Source organism: Dendronephthya gigantea, unplaced genomic scaffold (genome assembly GCF_004324835.1).
Source record: "Dendronephthya gigantea isolate DGI-Jeju-01 unplaced genomic scaffold, DenGig_1.0 000120F, whole genome shotgun sequence".
Taxonomy (NCBI): domain Eukaryota; kingdom Metazoa; phylum Cnidaria; class Anthozoa; order Malacalcyonacea; family Nephtheidae; genus Dendronephthya; species Dendronephthya gigantea.
This window is the reverse complement of record NW_021163130.1, coordinates 239,301-265,569: the sequence shown is the minus strand read 5'-3', so window position 1 is coordinate 265,569 and position 26,269 is coordinate 239,301. Positions and strand designations below refer to the sequence as shown.

General features: G+C 37.2%; 3 protein-coding genes across 3 annotated transcripts; all 3 read left to right on the top strand.

Moving 5' to 3' along the window:
- Positions 1-3,320: 3,320 nt before the first annotated feature.
- Positions 3,321-5,662, top strand: LOC114535550 (putative ATP-dependent DNA helicase Q1). Its single transcript, XM_028556852.1, has 2 exons — positions 3,321-3,915; positions 3,992-5,662. Exons 1-2 carry the CDS (start codon positions 3,358-3,360, stop codon positions 5,645-5,647), a joined length of 2,214 nt encoding a protein of 737 aa, XP_028412653.1. The 5' UTR covers positions 3,321-3,357; the 3' UTR covers positions 5,648-5,662.
- A 14,772-nt stretch (positions 5,663-20,434) lies between these two features.
- LOC114535523 lies at positions 20,435-21,437 on the top strand. Its single transcript, XM_028556823.1, has one exon. The coding sequence runs from the start codon at positions 20,465-20,467 to the stop codon at positions 21,419-21,421; it is 957 nt and encodes a 318-aa protein (XP_028412624.1). The 5' UTR covers positions 20,435-20,464; the 3' UTR covers positions 21,422-21,437.
- A 3,273-nt stretch (positions 21,438-24,710) lies between these two features.
- Positions 24,711-25,922, top strand: LOC114535535. Its single transcript, XM_028556835.1, has 2 exons — positions 24,711-24,802; positions 24,977-25,922. Exons 1-2 carry the CDS (start codon positions 24,711-24,713, stop codon positions 25,920-25,922), a joined length of 1,038 nt encoding a protein of 345 aa, XP_028412636.1.
- Positions 25,923-26,269: the final 347 nt, after the last annotated feature.

Genomic DNA, 26,269 nt, shown 5'->3' with positions numbered 1-26,269 from the left:
TGCGGTGCCCGCAATGCTTGTCTAGAAATAAAACGTCCGCTCATTTCTAACGACATCACCAACTTACATTCTCCTGTTGGCCGCAGCCTGGTTGGTTGGTACATTAAGGTCAAAATTGCGCCGTTTTAAAATCTTCAGAAAATATTTAGGCTAAAAATACTATCTAAGAATACTATCAAAATGAAGAGAAACGTGAGACGAATAAACTGGCGTAGAGCCGGAAACTAGAAAAGCAACGATACAGAAGTCAAGGATTAAGCGTACTGCATTTTTAATTTGTTTAATAATTTTGAGCGATTTGTCATAAAGTTCGCTTATTGAAACTATACTTTAAAACCTTCGAAATAGAATATATTTGGCTCAAAGTACTATAAAATAAATCGCAATGTAAGACCGATCCACTTATTTAAGGACGAAAATTAAAAGAGAAAACCAACGATATGAAAGATGTCAAAGACCAAACTTACTATTACTAGTAAAGTATAGCATAGTAATTTTGAGCGATTCGTCAACAATTCAATTTCGTTTGTCTTTCAAACGTCATAAATCGCTGCGAATACTCTTGTTCAGTAATATATTTAAGACCTGTAAGTATAATTTCTTACGCTGAATCGAATGGTGGTATTTTTGTCCTTCTTGGGTGCATAAAAGCAGAGATACACGCAATTATCAGAGTTTGAGATTGAAATTGAAAAAAGAACGTTCCTTTAAAAAAGGAATTTGCCAAACGTACAACAAGATTAATAGTAATAATTAGGAAAAAATTCCAAGCATTCCAAGTATGTGCAAGGAATTTTTACTTGGCGATTAAGGAAACGTATTGATGCGAACAAACAAACTCACAGGCAGAATATAATGCGGTGCCAAACTTGGCGCGGGCACCGCAATTACTCCGGCGTGAGCGACGGAGTTGAAAATTCGCCAATGTTTTGTTTTTTTGTTGTTGTTTTTTTTTACTATTTCTCATCGTCGCAAGTGTGTTTTGGCGCGAAATATGGAGTATTTAAAAAGTGTATGTGACCGTATTTATCTACGTCACAGTTTTGTCTCCCAGAAGTTGTGGTGCACAGCTCGAAATATCTGACTAATTTACCAATGCACGATTTAATTTCGCTTGCATGATACGGCAATTGCTCCAAGAGCCAAGAGGAACAAATAAACCGTTCTTTTGATGCTGTTCGATTAAGTTTAGATTTAATTGCGGTAAGAATATATTTAATGCTTGTAGATTCTGGTCCTATTTTAATAATATCGCTGCTATTTTGCCGTGGTCAACAAAATGTGGTTCGTTTACGGGTGCGTTGACACGTCGTAGTTTGCACAGGATTGAAGATTTAATCTAGCTAGCTATATATAAAGCGCGAATTCCAAAGTGTATACTTGTCAAAATTCCGGTTGCTTAGTAAAAGAAACCTAAAATAATTTAGTTTCAACTTCAAGTAATTGGTTGGCACAGCTGATCTGATAATGGAATATAAGTATATACTATGTACACACATTGTAGATGTACTTTATCGTATATATTATAATGTCTGCTCTTTAATAAGAAGATTATCATTTGCGGAATCATATGTCAATGCAACAGACAGACGTTTTACACAATATTTTCCGTCAATTTCAGATTACTTTTTTGCGCCGAGTTGCGAAGTACGCTAGGAAATTGGGAACTACGTTTCGAATTACGGAAATACGTAGCCAACTTTCGTACCTACTTTCGTAGGTATTTCTAGCGAACTTTGTAGGGGAAGCCGTGACGGTACGTTTGTATACAATACAACGTCATTTTCAATTAACTGCTTTTGTATTTCTTTAGCAGACGTACTGGGTTTTTTACTTTTACAGTACTCAGAATAGAAGATAACATCGTCAGTCCTCGCTGATCGTGATCGATTTCCGCCAACTCCTGGTTCAGCGCGCCCGGTTTCTAAATATCGATCCACAATATTTGAAACCGTCTCGCGATTTATATTCAACTGTTGGGCTATTTCAAAAAACCGGACCCGCTTAACCACTTCTCAACAATTATATCTCGAACGTTTTTATCTACAGCTCTTCCTTGTGTAACGAAGTAGTTTCGTTCCATATTTTATTACACTCAACGTACTTCGTTATGATTTAAATTCAAATTTACAATCGGAAGTAGGTACGAAAGTTGGCTACGTACTTCCGTAATTCGAAACGTAGTTCCCAATTTGCTAACGTACTTCGCAACTCGGCGCGAAAAAGTAATCTGAAATTTACGGTAACGACAATTAGCTTTTAGGTTGATTACCAAGCGCATGCATGCGGTCGACTTGGTTATCAATCAGAGAACTCATCGCCGAAGAGGATATATTTCCTTCATTTATTTCATTTCATTAAATGAAAATAGTATTCCCGCGGGCAGAGATTTTTGATATCTATTTACAGGGATGGTTATTAAAAGATTAAAATACAAGAATTTAACATACAACAAGACGCCTGTTCTGGCGTTTACTCCAGCGTGCCGCGCACGTGCCAGTCTTCAATATAAAGCTTCTCAACATAAACACTACAGTTCATACTCATTTAGATGCCTTGCGAACCTCAATGTTGTTCGATCGCGACATTCAGAAGCACATCCTGCTTTAAAAGGATAATATATTTCTGTATATGTTATATATACTGATATATACCACGATTGTTGATATAACACTCTTGCTACGGCTGTAGCTATTTTCAAACAAGCTTTTATACAAAGTTCATGGTCAAACATCACAACAAGACTTTGGTGTGTTTATACAAGTGACACAACAAACCTGTTATAATTATAACGGTGCGATTTGCTCGTAAACATTTGACATACATGCAGCCAATAATATTAACTCGCAATCTTTCCTTTCAACACGTTTAAAAGGTAGAGAGTGTTACAACGTCGCTTCTGAATACTTTGTATAACAAGTTTGTAAATTCATGAAGTTTTGTGAAAGCAACAAGTCTATTCTCATAATTGTTTACATCAAATACTTTGTACTCTACGCTATAGAGAGATTACTTGGTTTAAAATTCAGGAAGTTCGTTCGCAAATAGCCACTTTAGACTTGCATGATGTGTTTGCACATTACAGGCGATGACGAAATGATTAAACAGGCAGATTTATGGTTTTATTATTTGATAATTAAGAAAATGTATAAAAAAGCGATTAATACACTCCGTTAACCTACACAGGAATCGATATAAGTAACTTCATAATTACCAATACAATATGATACGATAATTCAGTTTTAACCCTACCTCCTCCGCAGGCGCTAGGGAGCATTTCGGGCGATTTTGGCATTTCGGGCGATTTTGGAAAATGCGGGTTACAAGCGGGAGCGCCTGCCAACTAACGTTTTCAAGATGGCGGATGCCATAAATCGAAGGTCATATAATCGGCAAGAAAAGCAATTTATTGAGGAAGGCTACTGTGATAGACTTTTTCAAAAAGCGAAAGAGAGCGGGAAAGTTATTTGTGTTCACTGTTATGAGGCTGACGGCAGTATTAAATTCTTTTCATCGGCTGGAGTGGACGTTCATTACAGGCGTGCTCACAAACGGTGTTGTTTCAAAGAGGAAAATTCTCTAAAACTGTTTACTGCGTTACATTTCGAAGAGAGCAAGCTTTTCATAAATGAGTTATCTGCGTTTAGATCACGTAACAGTCTTGGGTTAAATTTGTTTGAGGAATACGAGGTTAAAACGGAACATTTACGCACAAGTATTTACAGCACGTGTAAGAAAGAAGCTGCGAAACTTGCTGGATTAGTCTTATCTCACGGAAACTACGTAAATCCATCGTTAACAAATGGCTATCCTTTAAGCGTGATCAAAGTAGGAGATGCGCAAGATTTTGAAGAGAAATTCCTTGTTTGGAAGGCCTCTTCTAAGATATATGTTGAATCTGTTTATTACAGAGAGGTAAGTAATGCAATTTCTATGATGCAATTATTGCAATATACAGTATGGCTAAAATGTATTTTCTGTGGGCCTCTAGATGCCACTTAAATGCTTTGATGAGCTACCTTTGCAAGACATGATTTTGAATAAGGACAATGATTATCATCAACCAGTCGAAGGACAAAATCCTGATGGAATATTGAAAAATGTATTTGGACATTCTTCATTCAGACCAGGACAGAAGGAAGCAATGAATGCTGTGTTACAACAAAAAGATGCAGTTGTTGTCATCCCTACTGGTGGTGGAAAAACAGTAATTTACACAATCCCAACTTTACTTATGCCTGGCATAACTGTTGTTGTTTCGCCTTTACTGATGCTAATGCATGATCAGTTGTTAAAACTAAGAGAAAAGGGCATTAACACATGTTACATAAACTCAATGCTAACTAAGGAGAGCCGTGAAGAAGTGATATCAAACTTATGTAGACCAGATAGTGAATATAAAGTACTACTTACCAGTCCAGAAGTGTTAATGAGCCAAACAATGCACACATTGCTCCAGAAGTTGAAATGTGAAGGGCGACTAAACTTTTTTGCAATAGACGAGGCACATTGCATTGACACTTGGGGAGCTGATCTTCGCCCAGAGTACCAGGAGCTTGGTGCTCTAAAAAAGTATGGGGTTCCTATTGTTGCTTTAACTGGAACTGCTACAGCTCTAACAATCGAACAAATTAAAAGTACATTAAAACTTTTAAACCCAGAAGTAATCAAATTGCCATTTGTTAGAGAGAACCTAATATTTGAAGTTTTCCCCAAGAAACCTGGCTTTTCAGCAACACTTAATCAAGTTGTGGAACTAATAAATTCAAGATTCAGTGGTCAGTGTGGAATTGTATATTGTAGTCGCAGGGAAGATACATCTCAGCTATCCTTAGAATTGAAAATAAATGGCATTTCATCGATATATTATCATGGTGGTATTGTGGATCCAGAGATCAAATTGAAGCATGCAAACTTGTGGCTTGATGGAAATGTCAATGTCATGTGTGCAACAAACTCTTTTGGGATGGGCATTGACAAGCAGGATGTGCGCTTTGTAATTCACCTTACTTTTCCAGCAAGTTATGAAGCATATGCTCAGGAGTCAGGGAGAGCTGGTCGAGATGGCATTGATGCACACTGCATTGTGTTTTATAGGTTTGAAGACAGGAACTTTCACCTTCATAACATCACAAAAGCGACACTGCCTGATGCAAGATCAAAACGCCTCAAGTCTCTAAATGAATTTTCGAAATATTTGATGGATAATGTACATTGCCTACAAAAAATTATGGCTGAATACTTTGGGAGCACCTTGGAAGGAAAATGTGGGAAATGTGGGAACTGTCTTAACCCTGTTATTCCAGTAAAAGAAGATTGTACTTTGCATGCAAAGCAGCTTATAACTTGTCTGCAACACATGCAATCATTGAAAGACAAAGTAAGTGTTAATGAATTGGGATCAACATATATTGGCTCCAAATCAGCAGCTGTGAAAAGTCAAATGTTTGATCAGGTACCAGAGTATGGTAAAGGAAAGGGTCATTTTAAAACTGTTGGTCATCTTACATGTTTCATAAACCATTTAATAATTAGCAATATATTTACAGAGAATTTAAGAGATGAACATGATAAGCTAAAGTCAACATACTTATCTGTAGGCAATATTCGTGAAATTTTAAGTGAAAACATTAATGTTATGTTCTAGTTTGCATTTTACACATTTGTACATAAGTTGTAAATATTGGAAATATTATGTGATAACCACTTGTTTTGCATTTGTGTCATACCTGCTTTAATATATTTGTATACTTTGAAAACATTATCAGATACAGAAAATTTGAAAAAGGTTAATCAAACTAAAAGTTGTATGTTGTGGTTAAAGTACATTTTTGAACAGAAGTAAAGTACATTATCATTTTCCTGTTTACCGTATGTACAACGTGTATACACAACAAGTATGCCCTTTTGAATTTCAGTGAACTGAAAAGGGTGGCTCAGCAATGACCTATATTATTCCACAACTTAGGCGAAATAGAACATTAATTGCATAAAAGCACAAGGTCATATGTCATTAGCCATAATTCCTATGGCTAAGTTGAAAGGGTCTACTTTTCTGGAGACTGGAGACTGGTTTTGGAAAGGATCAACTCTACATATGCCATAAATTTATGCTCGTCGGTCAAACTCTTCCTCAAAGTGAACGTCAAACTCATCATCAAACTCATCGTCAACTAAAATACTGTATCGTAAGTCTGGAAAGCAGTTGTATAGTTTCGTTTTAAAGTTACCTTTTATTTTGTCCACGCCCTTCTCGTACGAGCTTACAACCCCAGTTGAGATCTTTCCCTCGAAATGTCCTTTCTTTCCTAAAGGAATAGCGTGTACATCTTTTCTACCTTTTATTGCAAAGAAGTGCTTCGATAGACAAACCCATGCAGCTTTTAGTTGGTCCGGGAAGGGACTTTGAACGGAGTGACGTGTTGTGTGGTGAACATCAAAGCTTTCTCTACTTTTGTACGCTGCTCGACAAGATTTCATAAGGTCGACATTTCCCATAATGCGTTGACACATGTTGACTGTGGTATGCCCACTGATATACATTTTAAGCGGTCGCACCACCTCACTCTCCACATACGCATCCATTTCAATTCCTTTCCCTTTATTCCCAGACAGGTTAACACAGCAGTTATCTTGAAGAACCAGTCTGGTTACTTTAGGCCACTTAGCTGTGAGATTTACAACATGCCTAAAAGTTTCCTGAAAGTAGTTCCGGAATCCTAGTTGTGCATAAACTGGAAGTAGTAGCTTGTAGACGATCTCTCGAGCTTTTCCGTCACCGTACCTTATGCAATCATCATACATCTGCATAAGAGGACCGTAATAGCTGAACGTGCCGGAATGATGTTTAAATACCACATCTTCTGCGCAGCCTTTCTTTAACCATTCCTTAAAACGTGCCAGTATAATATCAGAATGATTACCATTTGCTTTCATCGAACGCGCGAGGTCCGTATTAGATGGGAAAAAAGGTGATTCCTGAAATGTAAGACACGCAGCAATGCAATAGCCAAGGCAAACATCGCGATTTGCTTCCCTTATCTGTAGTAGGAAATTCTCTTGAAATTTCCTGCTTTTAAAGGCTTCTGATGTTAGTTTCTTTCGTTTTAGTACATCGTGGACAATGTAATGAAATCCGGATTTACCATGCTCTTTAAAGAAGGCTTCACACATATACCCCTTATTGTGCATATCTCCGACACATATTCCAGCCCAATGAAAAGAAGAAAAACGTGCCATAGTGGCATTGTTTGTTTTGCAGGTGCCCACATCGCCGACAACTGGAGTAACAACCCCTGGGGCATCCCTACCAAAAATAACTTGATCGGGATTTTGATCTTCACTAAAGTCTTGCTCAGCCGGCATGTGAAAACATAATGTTTTATCAATTGCAGAAATCAAAGTGTTCTCTTCGTCTGAATCATGTTCTTTATCTGCCATAAGGACTAATGCGTCAGCTAGGTGAAGCTTTTCCGCAACATCCTTTGGAGATGGAACACCAGAAAACATTGGACCACTAAATCTTGCGTTTCTATTAATTAAAAACTCTATAATTGGATAGTTTGAATTTATAACAGCTAAATGCAAGGGTGTTAGACCACATCCTTCTTTAATGTTGACGTTGAAGCCACTGTAGACTAAGGCTTTTGCAAGTTGATTATTTTCTTTATCGATGGCAATATGAAGAAACGATCTCTTGAGATGATCTCTATGAACATCCAAGTTTTCTGTTGCCATAACATTAATTAATTCCATGTAGTGTTCTTCTTTGTTTGAAACCAATACCGCCTGAATACGTGAAGCGACGTTATTGTACAATTCCCAAAATGACTGGTTCTCATTTCTGAATCTCCGTTTCTCGCCCTCCAACGTACGAATAACGTTGCTTGTTACCCTAAAGGCGTCCTCGTCAGTTTGTTGACTATCTTGGCCGTTAAAATCGTCGTCATCTTCGTCTTCATTTGTCATATCCGTGCTCTGTCCAATTTCTGATAGATCACTGAATACGACTCCGTCCAAATGTTTTTCTTTATTGCGCAGATGGTTCTCAAACTTGTTCATGTCCGATATATGCATTGATTGAGTACTCAAACATTCATAACGAGATCGGGCAGTATTAACATCAAACGATTTGGTAAGGGTGTCATATGGAAGAAATTCAGGATTTTGTGATGAACAATTCAATTCAAAATCTGTTTCAAATTCTTTAAGTATGGAAGATGTACCTGCTATTGTACCATTATCTTCAAGTGACAAAGGTAATACAAATGCGGACGTCTTTCTCGAACTGTTTGCCATGTCTAGTATACCTTCCACCAATGGAACGTTAATTTTATACCTTTTCTTGGGTTTCAAAAAATTAGATGCTGAAATCCATGCATTGAATTCTGCTTCACTCATGTCTCTAAAACGTTTTGTCGAATTAGGTAAGCAATTGTATGCATTGTCCATAGCAGACAGTAAGTAATAATCCTTATACTTTTCAAAAAGTTTATCGTCTTCATTCTTGGAAGAATACAGTATATCTGAATAAGTAAGTTTCAGGACATCTCTTTGGCTTTGACACATATCTTCCTTGTTACCCATTTTCGTCTTTACTGTCTCCGATAAGAAAGGAATAATAAATGCTCTTCCAGTAAAGTTCCACATGGAAGGTGTGATTTCTTTAAAGATTCTTAAATGCTTACGTTTTCCTTTGTAAATATTTATATTATCCATTAATAATATAATAGCGATATCTGTAGGGGTAATTTCTTTAACATGGGCTTTCATTTTATCCATTCTGTCATCAAGAACATCCATGGCTTTCTTCCAACTCACCGTCAAACCAATGTGATTCAACATACCAACAAACCGTGATCCTGCTCCGTATGATATGCATAGAATTGTAAACAATATTTTGAAGTCGTTTGTAATCTTCTGACTACTGAGACTACAAAGTATTGCGAGTGCATGACTGGCACTATGAACTCGTCTTCCAGTCTGTACGTTTCCACTACTTGAAGTTAACAACAGACATTCGACAATTTCAAAAAGAAGAGGGCAATCTTTAAGTAAAGACGTTGAAAGGTTGGAAAACAACGAACCATCGATTTGAATTTCCGTCTTGGTATTGAGGCCGAGGTTGAGCATTGTTTTAAAGCGGGCTACTTCATCAGAAATATCTCTTTTTAATGTTTCTGACAGTCCAAGAGCTTGGTTCTTTTCCATTAATTTCTCCACTTCGTGCTCATATAGTTTCGCTAAACCATTTGTGAACTTTGAAATATCTCTGTTGATAGCTTTTTGTCGCTCAAACAAAAGTTTCAGATAATTAATATTCCAGTTTTCTTGCGCTTTATCCATTTCCTTTTCCATTTCATTATTAACCGTAGATAGTTCTTGTTCAAGGCGTACAATTGCCTTTTTTAAGTTATCAATTGGCGTGTTCTCATGAAAAACTCTTCGTTCATTATCTGCTTCATGGGAAACAACGCACCTTTTTTTCAAGTTTTCATAAACTATTTCTCTTCCTTTCCCGGACAGTACGCGCCGTGATACTTTGACATCAGGAAACTGTTTTGAGATTGTTTGGGTAAGCACCTTAGCACTGCTAATTGCAAGCGTTTTTAAAATTTCTTCTTGGGTCACAAAATTTTCATCACCAATGACAACTTCATAATGCTCATTTAAAGCTGTAATCAATGAGTATCTTCTCTTCTTAATCTTGAAACCAGAGGGGTGTTCACCAACCACTTCAGTCGAACTTGTAGAAGGTAATAACTCACTGGTTGATTTCTGACTACGAGTTGCTGGTTTCTTGGATGCGGGTTCCCTTTCTTTAGCTGAAGGTGTCAAGGGATGTTTGCCTGAAAGCTTCTCTTTTACAGGTGTGGATTTTTTCGAACTGGCTTCATCTGACAAAATCAGAAAACTAAATAATCAGGTGGCAAAGGCGTAAATTGTATACAACCAACAAAGCTCAAAATATAGCTTCAGTTCACTTAAATTAACATGATACCCGTTCATTTTTTATATTTTTGGTATGAAACAACTGATTGAGACATTTATTCAGAGAGAGAAGCAGATATAATCCTGTTAAATTCTCCACTGCTCAAAGTAAATAAGTTTCATCAAGTCAAAAAGCAGTTTCACACTGAGTAGATAAAGCAGGATTTCCAGTTCACTATTTTGATATGCGTATAGACAGAAATGAAACAAAAAACCTTTTATAATTCATTATTTAATCATCAGTCACAGAAGAAATTATTATTTTTTGAATTAAAATGTCAAGAACAAACATTCCACGCATCCACAAATGGATAATAAGTACATTAGAGGTATTTTGTTCATTTTGAGATTAATATGCACTCATAGCAGCACCCATTACATTTGAGCTCATTAGATTGAAATTAGTAATTTAAAATTATCAAAATTATTAATTTTAATTAATGGTATACTGCATAATATTTTTAGTCTTGAACAGCATGTGAACATCAGTAATTTCATTGGGGTGACTATCCCCTCACCTTTTGTAAAATTGTTAGTTTGTTGGAAGTTTTAGGTTTTGTCATAGTTTTGAAAACAATTGCTACATAAATTCAGAATGTTACTGGACCGTGAGACAATTTACACTGTATGTATTTATCTTGAAGGTAAAATGGGTATACAGATAACCCTGCCCAGGGGTCAAACATTATGCAACTAGAAAAGATAATGATTTTTTTCTAATCCAAATCAAAAACAACATTTTCACTCAGTGTCAATGCCAACCATGGTGGCATCTTGTCAGAACTTGCCTACCCCACTATGTAATGTGACTCATGTCTTTTGTTTCAATGATATAGGGAACCAATGTTTAGGTGGTACCAATAGGCACCTCACCGGTCTGTTAATTGTGACCCTACTGTCTATGTGACCCTATTGCGACCCTGCTGTCAGAAGTGACACTATTGTGATCCTACTGTCAGAAGTAACCTTATTGTGACCCTACTGTCTACAAAGTTAACACTGCAAAATACAAGAGCTTTCCCTCTGCAAATAGCCCTATATTTAAACAGTGGATAAGAGCACATTGATCTTAACAAAATACAGCAATTCACAAATACAGCAAATACTCCTGATAATTCATTAAGTACTCACTTTGTAAGTATGAGGAAGGATATAGGTATATTTTGCTGTGATAAAGCTATTCCAAATACTTCAGATAAGAGCCAAATATCAGTGAAATGAAACATTCAAAGCACAATTTCTTTATCATTTTATTACAAAGACCATTTACAAATTATGTAAATAGGCAATAGCTATTTACTTTATAAATAGGAAGTACTATAGCGTCTTAGTTCGCTTGTTCTTTGTTGTCTTTTGACTTTAGAGCGATCATAACAAAAGTCTATACATACCAAGTTCTATTTCAGAAAACGAGACATTAAGAATATCCACATCGCTATCGACAATGTTTATCGCAGTGCTTTCCTCCATTGCTGTGAAACTACGGGCACAACATGTGCCCAAAAATACCGTTTCATGTTTCAGAGGATCAAATTTCTTCAGAATGTAATTCGAATCAAATCGAAAAATAAAATATGTCCTGTTGGATGTGGTTGCATGACTGGTAGATCTTGGCACGTTTTAAACTTAAACAATATTTCTTTGTATTTTCTGCTTGCTTCGTCAAAGTATTGCATAACCTCGGCGTATATATATTCCTTTCTTTGTTTGCCATATTTCCACAGTATTTTTTGCCAGCAAGTCCAAAATAAACCCAGCTTACGTGACAAATTACCCTGAACAAAGGATGGACGAAATTTCAACGGGATTTTTTTGGATTCCCGATTTTCGACACATATTCCCGATTTTCGACATGTTATTCGGCAGGCCCTTCGTCTCTCGCTTTCAAATTTTAAATTCCTACCCGCAAAATATCACCGCCCGCCATATTTGCCCGAAAAGGGCCTGCGGAGGAGGTAGGTTTTAACCCGAAGTCGGGTCAATCTTACCTGTCAAAATGCGGCCGAAAAACGTTGTAAAATTGAAAAGCAGCAAAGTTGCTTCCTTCAACCGTAGTTATGAGGACTATCGGTGAGAAAGAATGGAGAACTAGCAAGCAACGTTTCCAAGAAATGCGATTGTTTGACAATTCATCGGAAGTCTAAATGCGACAACCTTCAACTTTGTTGACAACATAAATCATCAGACGATAACATCGGGTTGATTAAATGTCTTCAAAAGCCACAGGAAGGGCCTTGGAGACGAATCGCAAAGCGTTTGTATTGGCTTAAAAAATTGCCGCTAAAGTAGGTAGAGAAAGCTCAACGTTGGTTATAATTTTGAGAGTTGTGAAGATCAGTAAGTAGCTAGTATCGTAATTATAAAAGCATAGAATAGATCATCCATATCATAAATCGGATATCTTTAGTGTTTACGGCGGCTAGCATTTTGTTAGGATGTATATTTCGGAAGAAGTTTTAAGTATAGTGCCGCTAGCCTTTGGCTTTGGAACAATCTTCCGTCGGAATGGCAGCAAGATAATTGAGTATTTGCATTCAAAAATTATTATAAAACGATATATTCTATGTTAGTAATAGAAATCGAATTTTTATTAAACACTCTTTGAGTGCATGGCTTTGGGTCACTCCACCGTAAACTCCTGTGGCTTTCGCTCCTCGTATGTATTGTATATTCTCATTTCCGAATTATCGCAAATGGTAGAATAAAGTAAAAAAACGCTAAAACAAGTCCAAAAGCATTATCAACTTGTTGTCGGGGTTGTTCTGAAAAGTCTGATACATCATACATGCATGCGGCTATATATAACAACGTTGCTACAAATCTAGCAACACAAGATTGTAACAATATTGTTAGATGATTTTTATGCCTTGGAACAGCCTTAATTGTGACTAAATTCTAAAGGTTTAAAAGGTCTTAATTTGGTGCTTCTTTGAGCTTAAAGGTCTTAATTTGGTGCTTCTTTGCTACTTTGAGCTTCTTTAACGTTTACACACTTCACTGAAATTCAAGCCAGGAACAGTTGATGGAAAAATGAGTTGCGATGCCGATGCAATGCTCTTGCCACTGAGCTGCAGAGGTAGCTAACAAGAGCAAGCGTGGTTAATGTGTATACATGATTGTAATAAGTTGTAACAAGCCTTCAGTTGATTCAACAGGTTCGTTTGAATTTGTTGTACACTATTTGTTTCATACTCATCAAAAGCTTGGGACAAATTTTAAAAAATATTTTTATTTTAATTTCTCGCGAGGTAGTGGATCTTTACAATTGCTAAGTTCTAATATTAATGTTCTTAATGTTCTATTCCTAGCCTTCTCTTGCTCTTCGAATCTTCGTTGGATTCTGTCCTTTCGGATTCTCGTTGTTTCCTGTCCTGTCTTTTGTCGTTGGTTCTGTAATGTACTTTGAGCTTCTTTAACGTTTCATATGGTTTTTACTCCATTTTTCCACTGAAGGTTCGGGTGCTGCACATCCTTTTATAATAAAATGTGAGGAGATCTTGAAGACGCCATATGCAAAGTGGTGTGATCCACGCTATCCAGTCAACGTTGTATGTTACTAGTGTTAGTTGGCGTTAGAAGCTCGGTCCAGCTCTCGTATTTTGTTTACTTAAGGGCGTTTACGCACTAGTCGAGTTCGTTTTTTGCTTAATCGATCACTGTTAAAACTTGTTCACAACGTAAAATATTTATCATCAACTTTTAAAGTACAATTACCAAATTATTACTCTGGGAACCGAATCTCAAACTTATAAACTATTTTACTAATAATTTTATCGAATTAAGCTTTTCGTGACGTAAGACTTTTATTACCTTTTCGTTTGGTCTTACTGTCGGGTGTCATAGAATGGACCGTTGCTTAAATCAAATATCTCTGCAAGTATTTAGGCTAAAGATGCCGGAATACCACCAAACGATAGCGCTTGAAGAGGTGCAGTCAGTCAAGTACATAGCTACGAAACTCGATCTTCTGTAAAACAATCTTATTATCTTCCAAAAGTAAGAACAAATTATGGTCTCTTTAATATCCGATTTAAAGGGCCCAAAGTATGGAATTCAATTCAGGATAATATAAAAAAGTTAGTTTCCATAAATCAATTTAAAAAGAATCTACAAATGGAGCTCTTAAGTAAATATTAGGCTCTTTTTTTTATCTAAAATTATGTATTCTTTAAAAAAAAAAAGAAAAACTTGGTGTGTTAATAATTTATGTAACTTTGTCAGTTTTTGTGTTAATTTATTTTGTAAAAGTACATGATATGTGACGTATATGGTTCCAAATCTCTTGTGGCCTCCTGGTATTTTTAGCTTAATAGTTATTTCAGGTGGTCATCAATGACCCTATAATATATGTTATAATTATTATGATGATGTAACAATTCTGTTTTAACATTATGGGTAAATAAATATCTTGTATAAATGCTATAATTCAACTTAGCAGATATAGTTATAACCCGCACTTGTAATATAAGTCAAAATACTAGCTTGCGTTGTTATCTCAAATTACTTGCTCATGGCAACAATATAATTTTCAAAATTCCTTATTTTTCGATTTATTTTGTTCTCTGTTGTTTTTAGACTGTCTGAATTTTGCCTATTATCATTCAGTTATAACTTTGATGTTTTTTTGGATTAGGATGTGCAAAAGAATCGGAGAAATAGCCATTTTAAGATCTAAGCGATGAGCCTTGATGAGCGTTGCTAACCGCGTGTTTAGTGCCTGCTTAGAATGTTGTCACGCGGTTCAAAAATGTGACAAAAGTCTGTGATTCCCACCCCCTAGGATCTTTTTGACCCCAAAAATCGATTCCTGTCGTAAAATTGGACCAAGAGGTCAGTTTTTCCGGCTTTTTTTGCCCGAAATTTTTGTTGAATGCAATAGTACATACCATCATGCAGATTATGAATGTTTATGTAAAAAATCGGCAAAAAATCGTCTAAAGGCTCGATTTTGAAGTTAGATATATCAAAATGATCCTAGAAATGTGAACTAAATCACATAATGCAGCAAATTTGAACGGGCTTTGTTTTACACTAGCTTTGTGATTATTTTGGTATTGAATGATGGAAACATTAGCTATAATATATTTGAGTTTTGTGTCATTTGAATATAAGTTTAAGTTTTTTGCGAACTTGGTTTGAAATAGCAAGGGGTTGCTGCATGCGTGTACTTCTAGTAAAATATAATGATCATTGGCGTAAATTGACCGTTAATTCAAGGGGGCCATATTCATATATTCTGCTATACCTGGCTAATTTCTATTGAGAACAATTTCACTTTCAATAGAAATCAGCCTGGCATAACAGAATATATGAATATGGTCCCCTATATGAATATGGTCCCCCTATATGAATATGGTTTGATTGACGCCCATCAGCCCATGACAATGATAATCTTGTATTAAATGTTTATAAAATTGTATACATCTATAATGCTATAAATTGAACACAACTCAATTGAACCCAGGAACAGTTGAGAAAAATTAGTCAACTATCGGTCCTATTGTATATAATATTGTATAATTATTGTTCAAAATGATCAAAAATGTTCAAAATGTTCCAAACTTACGTGTGAAGTACATTGGTCTAATAACTTCTAAACAATTTACTCATTGATTTGATTTCAAAATAAGTTTTATGTTTCGTCGGAACCAAGACGACCGGTTAGCACAATTTCAGATTAAGCACATGGCCAAGGAACTCGCAAATCGTATTATAAATTATATTAAACAATTCGATCTAGAATAAGAACAAATTAATACAAAGAATATTAATAAAAACATGCATATATAGTTCCGATCAAGTTCGCACGTGTGATATAAATTACCCTTAATAATATGACATAAACAACAATATAAATTCGATAGCTTACTTCTGTGGCGAGGTCCTTTAAGTATATACTTAATGATGGCGCAGGTTAGCTTGTCGTAGTCTCTCACAGATACTTCACATTAATCACATACATACATACATTTACACATTTTCCGTCTCTCTTGCTCTTTTTCCCTCACTAATTATGTGCTGGTGTTAAATGTTAATACATGCTCTATATGACGTCATGGTCAAAGTTCATGTCACATGTCCATTATGCCTAGTGAAGCTGTTGATCCATTTTAAGATATTCTAAGAAATTTCGCTTGGTGTGATAGTTATATAAATGAATTATTCCATACGCGGTTTACATGCTATTTATTTCGATGGACGCCGAAATGATGACAGGGCAAATACAGCTTGCTCTGACAATTTAAATATGCCCACTTTTTACTCTGGGGAAGTTTTTTTGAATAACCCGAGGCAAAGAACATATTTGAAAAGAATATAATAACTATCCTTCCCTCCCCTCGAAAGAGTCAAACTTTTCAAAGGAAATTTCCTGAGTCTTAACGTTTTCTTTCAAGTTTGGTGAATTTAACAGCTGCTCTGAGTAGAAAAATCAAGCAATCAGAAGCTAGATCCTTATCAAAAACTGAAATAAAATTCTATAAATTGAAAAAGCAGATGCTTCCCGCTTTGTCCCTTATGATATAAGATAAAGAGAGCAGGGGGGGGGGGGCTGCGAAGGAACGTGTTGCTTCATTTGGCTCAAGAATTTCTTTTGGAGGTCACGATCATTGGTTTTGCATGGTCCAGCAGGTGGTGAGAGGTGACCGTTGAGTTGGACGTTTGTTGAAGTCGTGTGAATCCTAACCATCTGATCCTGTCCAAAACCAGTAACGTCAAGTCGTAAGTTTGTATCCAGGTGTACCATGACTTTTAATGAGTGGTTATGGTAGCCTATGTCAGTCCAATCGCCTGGGCCAAATAATGTCATCGTGCGAAAACGGGTTCGACTGTTCAAAGAATAACGTTATCTCAAAAATAAGAACAGTCACAACTGTGTAGAACTTCAAAAATGGTGGCATAGCCTCAAATAGTTCACTAAATCACTAGGTATTACTCAATCGTATCTTGTCATTGGCATAATACAAGCCAAAGTATAGTCGAAAGCTATTAGACTTGGGTATATCGATATGGAATCTATAGTCTTTGCTCAAATTCAGCGACAACCTTGCTGTTTCATAGTCCAAGACTAACTCAATCGTATCACCCTGTTCAACTTGACTTTGTAAGGCAGCTTTTTTATCTACATTTAATGGCAACGTTGACCCATTCTTCCACCCTGATCCACCGTCGACCCCCAATGTCCATCCATATCCACCAAGCCGTTCATGTGAGATATTATTGGGTGACACAAACATATCAACATCCATTATGCCAACGAAAACCCAACGTAAATTTTCAAACGACTTCAACTTCAATTCGAGATTCACAATTCCTTGTTTGTAAACATTCTCACCAAGGGCATATTTGAGTCCATCAGTTCCATCATGAACTGCGACTTTCCCGTCTTCCTCAAGAGTGACTCCTGGGCTGTGCAAGTTGAATTTCTCGTCAGGCAAAATCTCAGTTGGAACGATTTTATCACTCAAGCCAAGATACTCCACAAGAATGTAGAAATTATTCGCTTCATCTTCAGGAATTTTAAGTAAGCTCACCGGATTCTCTGAAGTGGCAATCTTTTTAACTCGAAGATAATTCAAAATAACACTAAAATGCTTTGGATTGAAATCAAAGAATACAGCGCCATCTTGACAACGCTCGACACTATCTTCCCATCATGGCTGGAATTATTAGGAATAACGTTGGAAAATGTACCTGATAAATGGGACTTACACTTTAAGGAAATGATTAGCAAAGCAGGAGGAAGAATGTACATATTGAGAGTTTGTAAGTATTATGGTATACAAACCAAACAGTTAGACCTTTTATTCAAAAGCTTAATAATGTCGTTATTTGTTTACGGAATTGAACTTTGGGGAGGCACTCATAGTAAGTACATTGATCAAATCGAAAAATTCATTGGCCGTGCATATCGAAATGGTTACATATCACAGAAGTATGATTTTAAAGAAATTATTGTAGACAGAGACAGGAAATTATGGAAGAATATTACAAACAATAAAAACAATGCATTACAAGAATTGTTGCCGAATAAGTTAAATAGACAATTAAGACAAAGGGGACACGAGTTCGAGTTACCTGTAATAAGAACCGAACGTTATAAACGCACTTTCATAAACAGATGCCTTTTTAAATTTGTATAATAAATCCACTTATTATTTTCTTGGTCTTGTAGATTACAGCCAATTATCGTCTTAGTTTTATAGTAATTAATAGTTAAAATTATGTAAATAACAGTAAATCTTATCTTGTAATATATTTAATCTTAGAAAACGCTGTAAACTCAAACGTATGTTTTGAGTACTATTCTTGTAAGAATAATAAAGAATTATATCTATCTATCTGTCAATTGGACAAAATTAATTACGTCAGCGGAACGTAAGAAGTGCCTAAGCGAAAAACGTTTTAACTGCACCGGAGTAGACCACCGTGCGGCCGAATGTCGTAGTCGAGCAGGTTGCACAAAATGTAAGCGCCGGCATCACACCTCAATTTGTGACGCCCCAAGTGAATCTCCACCCCCACCTGAGCCGAGGCGTGACAGATTGCTTAATACTGCAACCGATGCCAATAAGCCAGTCGTTATGCTGCTGTGATCGTTGATGTGAATGGTGTTAAATGTCGCGCTTTAATCGATACAGGGAAGGGCAGTTCATACGCTTCGTCAGCGCTTTTAGACACTATCAAAGCTAAAGTTAAAAAGCAAGAAACTCGGCGCGTTGAAATGATGTTTGGCATAGCGAAAAAGGAACGTAAAAATTTATGATCTCACGGTAAACGAAACAAACAATAAATTCAACATTAAAACAGAAGTGACACGTGTTGAAAGGAATGAACTATTAACTTTAGAGAATCCGAGATATGCGGAAGCATAAATATGCACGATAATGATCAAAAGGAGTGGCTGCCCGTCCATCTAATTCTAGGGACTGGGGACTATTCAAAAATTAAAACCGCAACAAAACCAAGGGTTGGTTCTCCCGGTGACCCGGTCGCGGAGCTCACTAAGTTTGGCTGGACGACTATGTCCCCCGGTAAAGAAATTGATCTTAACAACATGTTTTTAACTCAAGTACATCGTGAGGATTATGAAAAACTTTGTAGGCTAGATGTTCTAGGTCTCGAAGATTCAGCTACGGGTGATCAACATGATGTTTATAACGAATTTAAGGAACAATTGTCGCGCAGTGGTGAGGGTAGGTACGAGGCCGACCTGCCGTGGAAGAGAGCCACCCCCCGTTACCTAGTAACAAGACAGGCAGCCTAAAGCGACTAGACAATTTAGTTAAGAAGTTAGAGAAGCAAGATATTTTGGAGAAGTATGATAAAATCATCATGGAGCAAGCGCAGGAAGGTATCGTAGAGGTAGCAGAATCGGAGGCGGTTGGTAAAGAGTTTTATTTACCACATAAAGCAGTCATTAAAGAATCGGCAGAAACCACCAAAATGAGAATCGTTAACGACGTCTCGGCACGTGAAAACGAGAAAGCGCCTTCTTTCAACGAATGTCTCAAAAAAGGAACCCCCTCCTATACAAATGCAAAACGATCTCTGGCAAGTGTTATTTCGCGGATGATTCCACCCCGTTGGCCTAACTGACGATCTTAAACAAGCATTCCTCCAAGTACGCATTACATTCAAAGTGACCGAGACGGACGTGTATTTTGGAGCTCTGTTGTTTCTCAAGTTCTGTTGAGTTAAAATGAATTCCTCAACTGTTTTAAATGTGTTATACAGTTATTTCAACATTAAGAAAAGTAAACTTATTTGGACGGGATCTCTTGAAACCCTGAAAGCGCTTGTACTAACCGAAATTGACGAGGAGACTGCCGAAGCAACAACATGGCGTTCCCCCAGTGGCGGTAAATGGTTATTTGAAAGTAAGCTGTTATCAGTTACTTGGCTAACAAAAAGCCAAAATATAAACTTTGGTGGTGAGAAAGGTAGTGACATAACGGCAAGAATACATTCGCTTTTAAATCAAGATCTGGACAGTGCTTCTGAAATCGATAGCCATGCCGAACTACATCTAAATCAATCAATTGAAAATTTGCTAGCTGTCGAACCTGACGATGTCAATGATGATGCACTTGAACATTCGTTTAGTTATCAACCTGATGTTGAAAAGAAATTGGAATACCAAGACGAAAATCAAGCGAAAATAGATTCTGAAATCGGTGTAAAGTATGATGAGTTGAATGCGAAGTCAAAAAATTTGCATGAAGGCCCAATCGGTATGCACGCAAACTTAACAAATTGGCATAATCCCTTGGGAAGCAACTCCAGCTATAACTGCGACTCCGAGTCAATAGCAAGATTGAATTCGAAACTTGAGAGATTTTCCGAAAATGTGGCAAACAAACTACAGGATATTACAGTTGAGATAAACAATATTAAAGAAAGTAAACCCTACTCGATTCTGGTTTTGAAAACGTAGTTTAATGACCTAAAGAAAGACAAGCTTGAGCTAATCAGAATGAATGATGATCTTAGGGCACAAAATATGAACATGTCCTGTTCTATATCTGATTTGAAAATGGCAAATAAAAATTTGGAAAACGAAAAGAGCAGCCTTTTGACTGCTCTTAAGTTATTTCAAAATGACTCTCAACATACGTCCATGACTAACACTGTGATTTCAAAAGACGGAGAAATTAACATTGAACCGGCCTGTGAAATCATACATAATAATGAAGTCACTCAACTGAATCATGAATCTGATCAGCCTGTAATCTATAGTCAGCCCAACGCCAAAGAAAGTCTTACAAAAAAGAGTAAAAAGAAGAGTAAGAAAACCAAGTCTAAACCATCAGCTCATAATACCAGTCAACTAAATGCTCCGGATGCAAATACCTCTGGCTCTGGCGGGATTGCAAATACCTCCAACATTGAAACAACGAGACAGGGCCAGAACTCGCAGAAGCAATCAGTTGTTATTGCAGGAGACTCAATTGTTAAAAATATTATCGGTCCGAAGATGAATGCTGAAGATCCTAATCATTATTTTATTGTAAAGCCGTTCCCTGGAGCAACAGTCACAGACATGGAGGACTTTGTCAAGCCACTTACAAGAAGAACACCGGACAAGATGATTTTACATGTTGGAACAAACGACCTGAGAAGTCATTGCACGCCAAAAGTAATAGCTGACTCTATCGTCAACATTGTAACGCAAGTAAAAGAAGATTCACCAGGTACAGATGTTGGAATATCAGCCATTCTGGTAAGGTCTGATAATCATGACTTAACTGTTAAAGCTACTCAGGTTAATAACATTCTTAAAGGCTATTGTATTCGCAATAAAATTCCCTTCTTAAGTAATTCAAATATGAATGAAAGCCACCTAAACACGAAGGGCCTTCATTTAAATAGACAAGGTAGCTTAGCTTTACAACAAAACTTTTTAGATTTTGCTAAATCTATCTCAGATTGACAATTTCCCAAATCCGTTATTCCTACCTCACGCGGGTTTAAGTTAGCAGCCCTTAATGTGAGAAGCATAGTAAATCACATTGATGAGCTGCGAGTTTTGCTTGCTACTAGCCCAATCGATGTTCTAGCAATTAACGAGACATGGCTTAATTCTACAATAAGCGATAACGATGTTTACATACCTGGATATGAAATTATACGTCGGGACAGAGCATGTAGTAGTGCCGATGGAAAAACGTATGGAGGTGTTTGCTTTTATGTGCGCTCCTGCGTAAATTTTATACTTCGCAAGGACCTGTTTATCGATGACTTGGAAAATTTATGTATTCAAATTCAAAAACCAAATTCTAAGCCCTTTCTCGTTACAACATGGTATAGACCACCTAATTCGAATACTGATAAATTTAATCATTTCGAAACGTTTATTGATATGCTTGACGCAGAAAATGTCGAGTATTACCTATTGGGCGACCTAAATTGTGACCTTGGATCGCCTACTTTAGATTGCAATTCGAGATCTTTAATTGGCATCACTGAACTCTATGGTTTACATCAATTAATAAATGAACCAACTCGAATTACCGAAACTTCATCAACTATGATCGATCATATTTTTACCAATACACCAGATAATATTGTTTCCTCTGGTGTTTCTCATGTCGGTATCAGTGATCATAGCTTAATTTACGCATTCCGTAAGCTTTCTATCAGTCCACGCAACAAAGGCCATTCTACAATAAGTTATAGAAAACTTAAAAATTTCAACTCTGAATATTTTCGACGAGATATTTCTTTACAGAATTGGGACGTGATAAGGATTTATAATAATCCGAATGATATGTGGCGTATATGGAAAACGACCTTTAACAACGTAGTGGAAAAGCATGCCCCTTTACGAACTAGGCGAGTAAGATCTTCTAAGGCGCCGTGGATCACGCCTGAATTAAAAAGGCAAATGCATGAAAGAGATGTTTTGAAAATAAAAGCTATTCGATCCAAAGATATTTGTGATTGGACTGTTTTTAAGAAAGCTCGAAATTCTGTAAACAATGAAATTAAACTTGTTAAGAAAACCTATTATATGAACGCTTTTCATGAAAACGAGAATAATGTTAAAAAAACTTGGGGTATCATCAATGAATTGACCTCAAGAAAACAGATGAGTTCACGAGTAAATGAAATCAAAATAAACGGGGTTTCTATTACTGACCCCTCGGACCTATCTGAGACGTTTAATACTCATTTTGCTACTATTGGACCTAAGCTTAAGGAAAAAATACCTGACGAAGAAAACAATCGCTCGTATTTAGAATATCTTACTTGCCACAATAGTAACAATAATATAGAGTTTAAGTCAATAACCCCATCATCAGTTTATTCGCTTCTTAACAAACTTTGTAAGTCCAAAGCAATTGGGCTAGACAAAATATCTGCCAAGCTTCTTCGTCATTGTCCTGACTTGCTTTCGGAATCCCTTGCCGTAATTTTTAACTGCTCTATCATTACCGGTATCTTTCCTGAAGAATGGAAATGCTCAAAAGTCATTCCATTATTCAAACAGGGCGAGCGTAGAGACTTAAATAATTATCGCCCAATTTCGATAATACCGGTTGTGGCGAAAGTTTTCGAACGAATTATTTATGATCAAATTTACGGTTTTCTTACTGAGAACAATTTACTATGTAATAGCCAGTCTGGATTTCGACGTTTGCATTCAACTGTTACTGCACTTCTAGAATCTACTAATAGCTGGGCCTACAATATTGACCAAGGACTGGTCAATGCTGTCGTTTTCCTAGATCTTAAGAAAGCCTTTGATACAGTTGACCATGGAATTTTGTTGTCAAAACTGTCAGCATATGGTCTTGGGGGTGCTGTGGCTAACTGGTTTAGGTCTTATTTAAGTAACCGCAGTCAAAAATGTTATGTCAATGGCCATCTTTCTACCAACCGTACGTTACTTTGTGGTATTCCACAGGGAACTATTTTGGGACCATTGCTATTTTTATTGTATATAAATGACTTGCCAAATTGTCTTGAGCACTCCCAAGCACGAATGTATGCAGACGACACCAATTTAACATTTGCAAGCAATAAAATTGAAGATATAGATTATTACTTTAATCAAGATCTTGAAAATGTTAATAAATGGCTTATCGCCAATAGGCTTACATTGAATCAATCCAAAACTGAATTTATGCTAATTGGCTCACGACAAAGAATAGCTACTTTCCAATCAGACCATGTTTTAAAAAGACGGAATTCCTATAGACAAGGTTTCACATACAAAATCTCTAGGAGTTCACCTTGATGAAATCTATCTTGGAATATACAGATCAAGGAATTAACAAAAAAAATTGCTTCTGGTATTGGCGCTTTAAAACTCGTTCGTTCATTTGTCCAGTTGCAACATTGTATTTAATTTTAATTCCTTGTCCAGCCATATTTCAATTATTGCTGTACAGTTTGGGACAATTGCAATAAAACCTTGGCAGATAAACTTCAAAAACTACAAAATCGCGCAGCGAGAGTTTTGACCTTTTCAAGCTATGACACTAATGCGACATCTTACTCGATAGACTTGGCTGGAAAAAGTTATCTTCCCAACGCCAATTTCAAAAGGCTGTCATGGTTTATAAATCACTCAATGGACTTGCTCCACAATACATGGGTTCCATGTTTGTAAACCGTGACAGTGTCAATCCTTATTCGTTGAGAAACACAAATAGTAAGCTGGCTGTTCCTAAGCCTCGCACAAACTATCTGAAGAATAGTTTTAGTTATAGTGGTGCGATGCTATGGAACAGCCTACCGATTGGGCTACGGCTAGCAAATAACCTATCAAATTTTAAAGCGGGCTGTTCCAAATTATTTTAATCTACATTCACATTTGTATTATATTTTATTTCTTGTATATATTCCTTACACGGCTCTCATGAAAAGCAGGTATATTAATTATTAGTTTGATTTATCATTGTAAATATTTTTGTAGTCTTATTTTGTAATTCATAATCTTGTCATTTGTCAGCATGAAAATCCTGATTGAGAATACCGTGTGTAAATAAAGTTTAATAATAATAATAATAATACGCATCCGAAAAGAACATCGTGATGCAATGCGTTTTCATTGGTTTAAAGATTTAAAGTCGAGAGAGGTAGTGACATTTCGATTCACCAGAGCGTTTTTCGGATTGTCGGCCTCGCCTTTCCTCCTTGGGGGCGTTATTCAACAACATCTAACAAATTATCAGGAACATTATCCGGAAGTCGTGAAAGAAATCAGGAAGAGTATGTACGTTGATGATTTGGTCAGCGGTGGTGATTCTGTTGATACAGTGAAGCAACTAAAGGAGAACGCCATTGACATCTTTCGAGATGCTATGTTCAAATTACATAAATGGCACTCCAACATAGCACAGCTCGAAAGCGGAGAGACGAAGCCCACAAATCCGGAAGGATCATTGGTCCGTTGGAGTTATGCGCTTTATTTCGATGAATGTAGTAGACACGTAATCGTATAGTTTTGACTTTTTATTGACGGTCCTGACTGGTTGAGCGACGAGGACAACTGGCCTCTGAACATCAAAACGCAAGAAGCAACAGAAACGCAAGCTGAAGCGAAAGCAGTCAAGGAATTGTTTTCACTGACGATACCAGTGCAAGATGAATTAGATCAGCTTCTTAAGAAATTCGGGTTTTGGAAAACGATACGAATTACAGCAACAGCAAAACGATTCGTGGACAACGTGAAAGACGGTCGTGAGAACAAGAATACCGCTCCGTTGACAACAGAAGAAACCAGCGAACAAGTCAAGTTCTGGGTGAAGAAGATCCAGGCGCGTAACGAAGGAACCGCTAAATTTGAAGAAGATCGAGAGCAACTGAATCTTCAGCAGAACGAAGCAGGAGTGTACGAGTGTCGAGGAAGAATCCAAGGTCATTTCCCTATCTACCTACCAGACAACGAGTTCCTGACTGAAAAGATCGTAGAACATGCCCACAAGCTTAGCTGTCACGGGGGAGTGGGGATGACAATGGCGAAATTTCGCGAAAAATACTGGACCCCTCGATTGCGAAACATCGTCAAACGAGTGACAAAGAGTTGTCATACCTGCAAGAGATTCCGTGCTATCGCGGTGGCAAACCCACCAATCAGAAACCTCCCAAGGGATAGGACCGAAGGGAACACAGCGTTCCAAGTGGTCGGCGTAGACTACGCAGGTCCCATAAAGTACCTTAAGAAGAGTAAACGCGAAAGGAAGGCATACATTATCCTGTATGCTTGCCGCCTCACTCGAGCCACGTATTTGGGGCTTCTTCCAAATCAAGAAACAAACGAATTCGTGCGAAATTTGAAGCGGTTAGTAGCAAGACGAGGACGTCCCCAGAGAATTTATTCCGACAACGCCAAGACGCTCGTTGCAGCAGCGAAATGGCTGAGGAATATCATGAAAGATGAACGCCTACATGACTGGCTCTCCAAGTTTGAGATCAGGTGGTAGTTCAACACCAGTAGAGCTCCATGGTGGGGCGGTCAGTACGAGAGAATCATTGGCCTGGTCAAACAAGCGCTATATAAGACTGGAGGAGACACCTTGCTTACGTGGAATGCCTGGCAAGATCTTCTTCTTGACATCGAAGTATCCTTGAAAAAGACCTCAGCTACGTAGAAGACAACATTCAATTGCCGCTGTTAACACCAAACACCCTGATGCACAATAGACCAAACAATATCCCAACTCAAGACTACAACGAAGTAGAGGAAAGAGATTTGCGAAAAACAGCTAAACGTCTGGAGAAATGCAAGGACAAGCTTTGGCGACGATGGATCGATGAATACCTAAAAGGG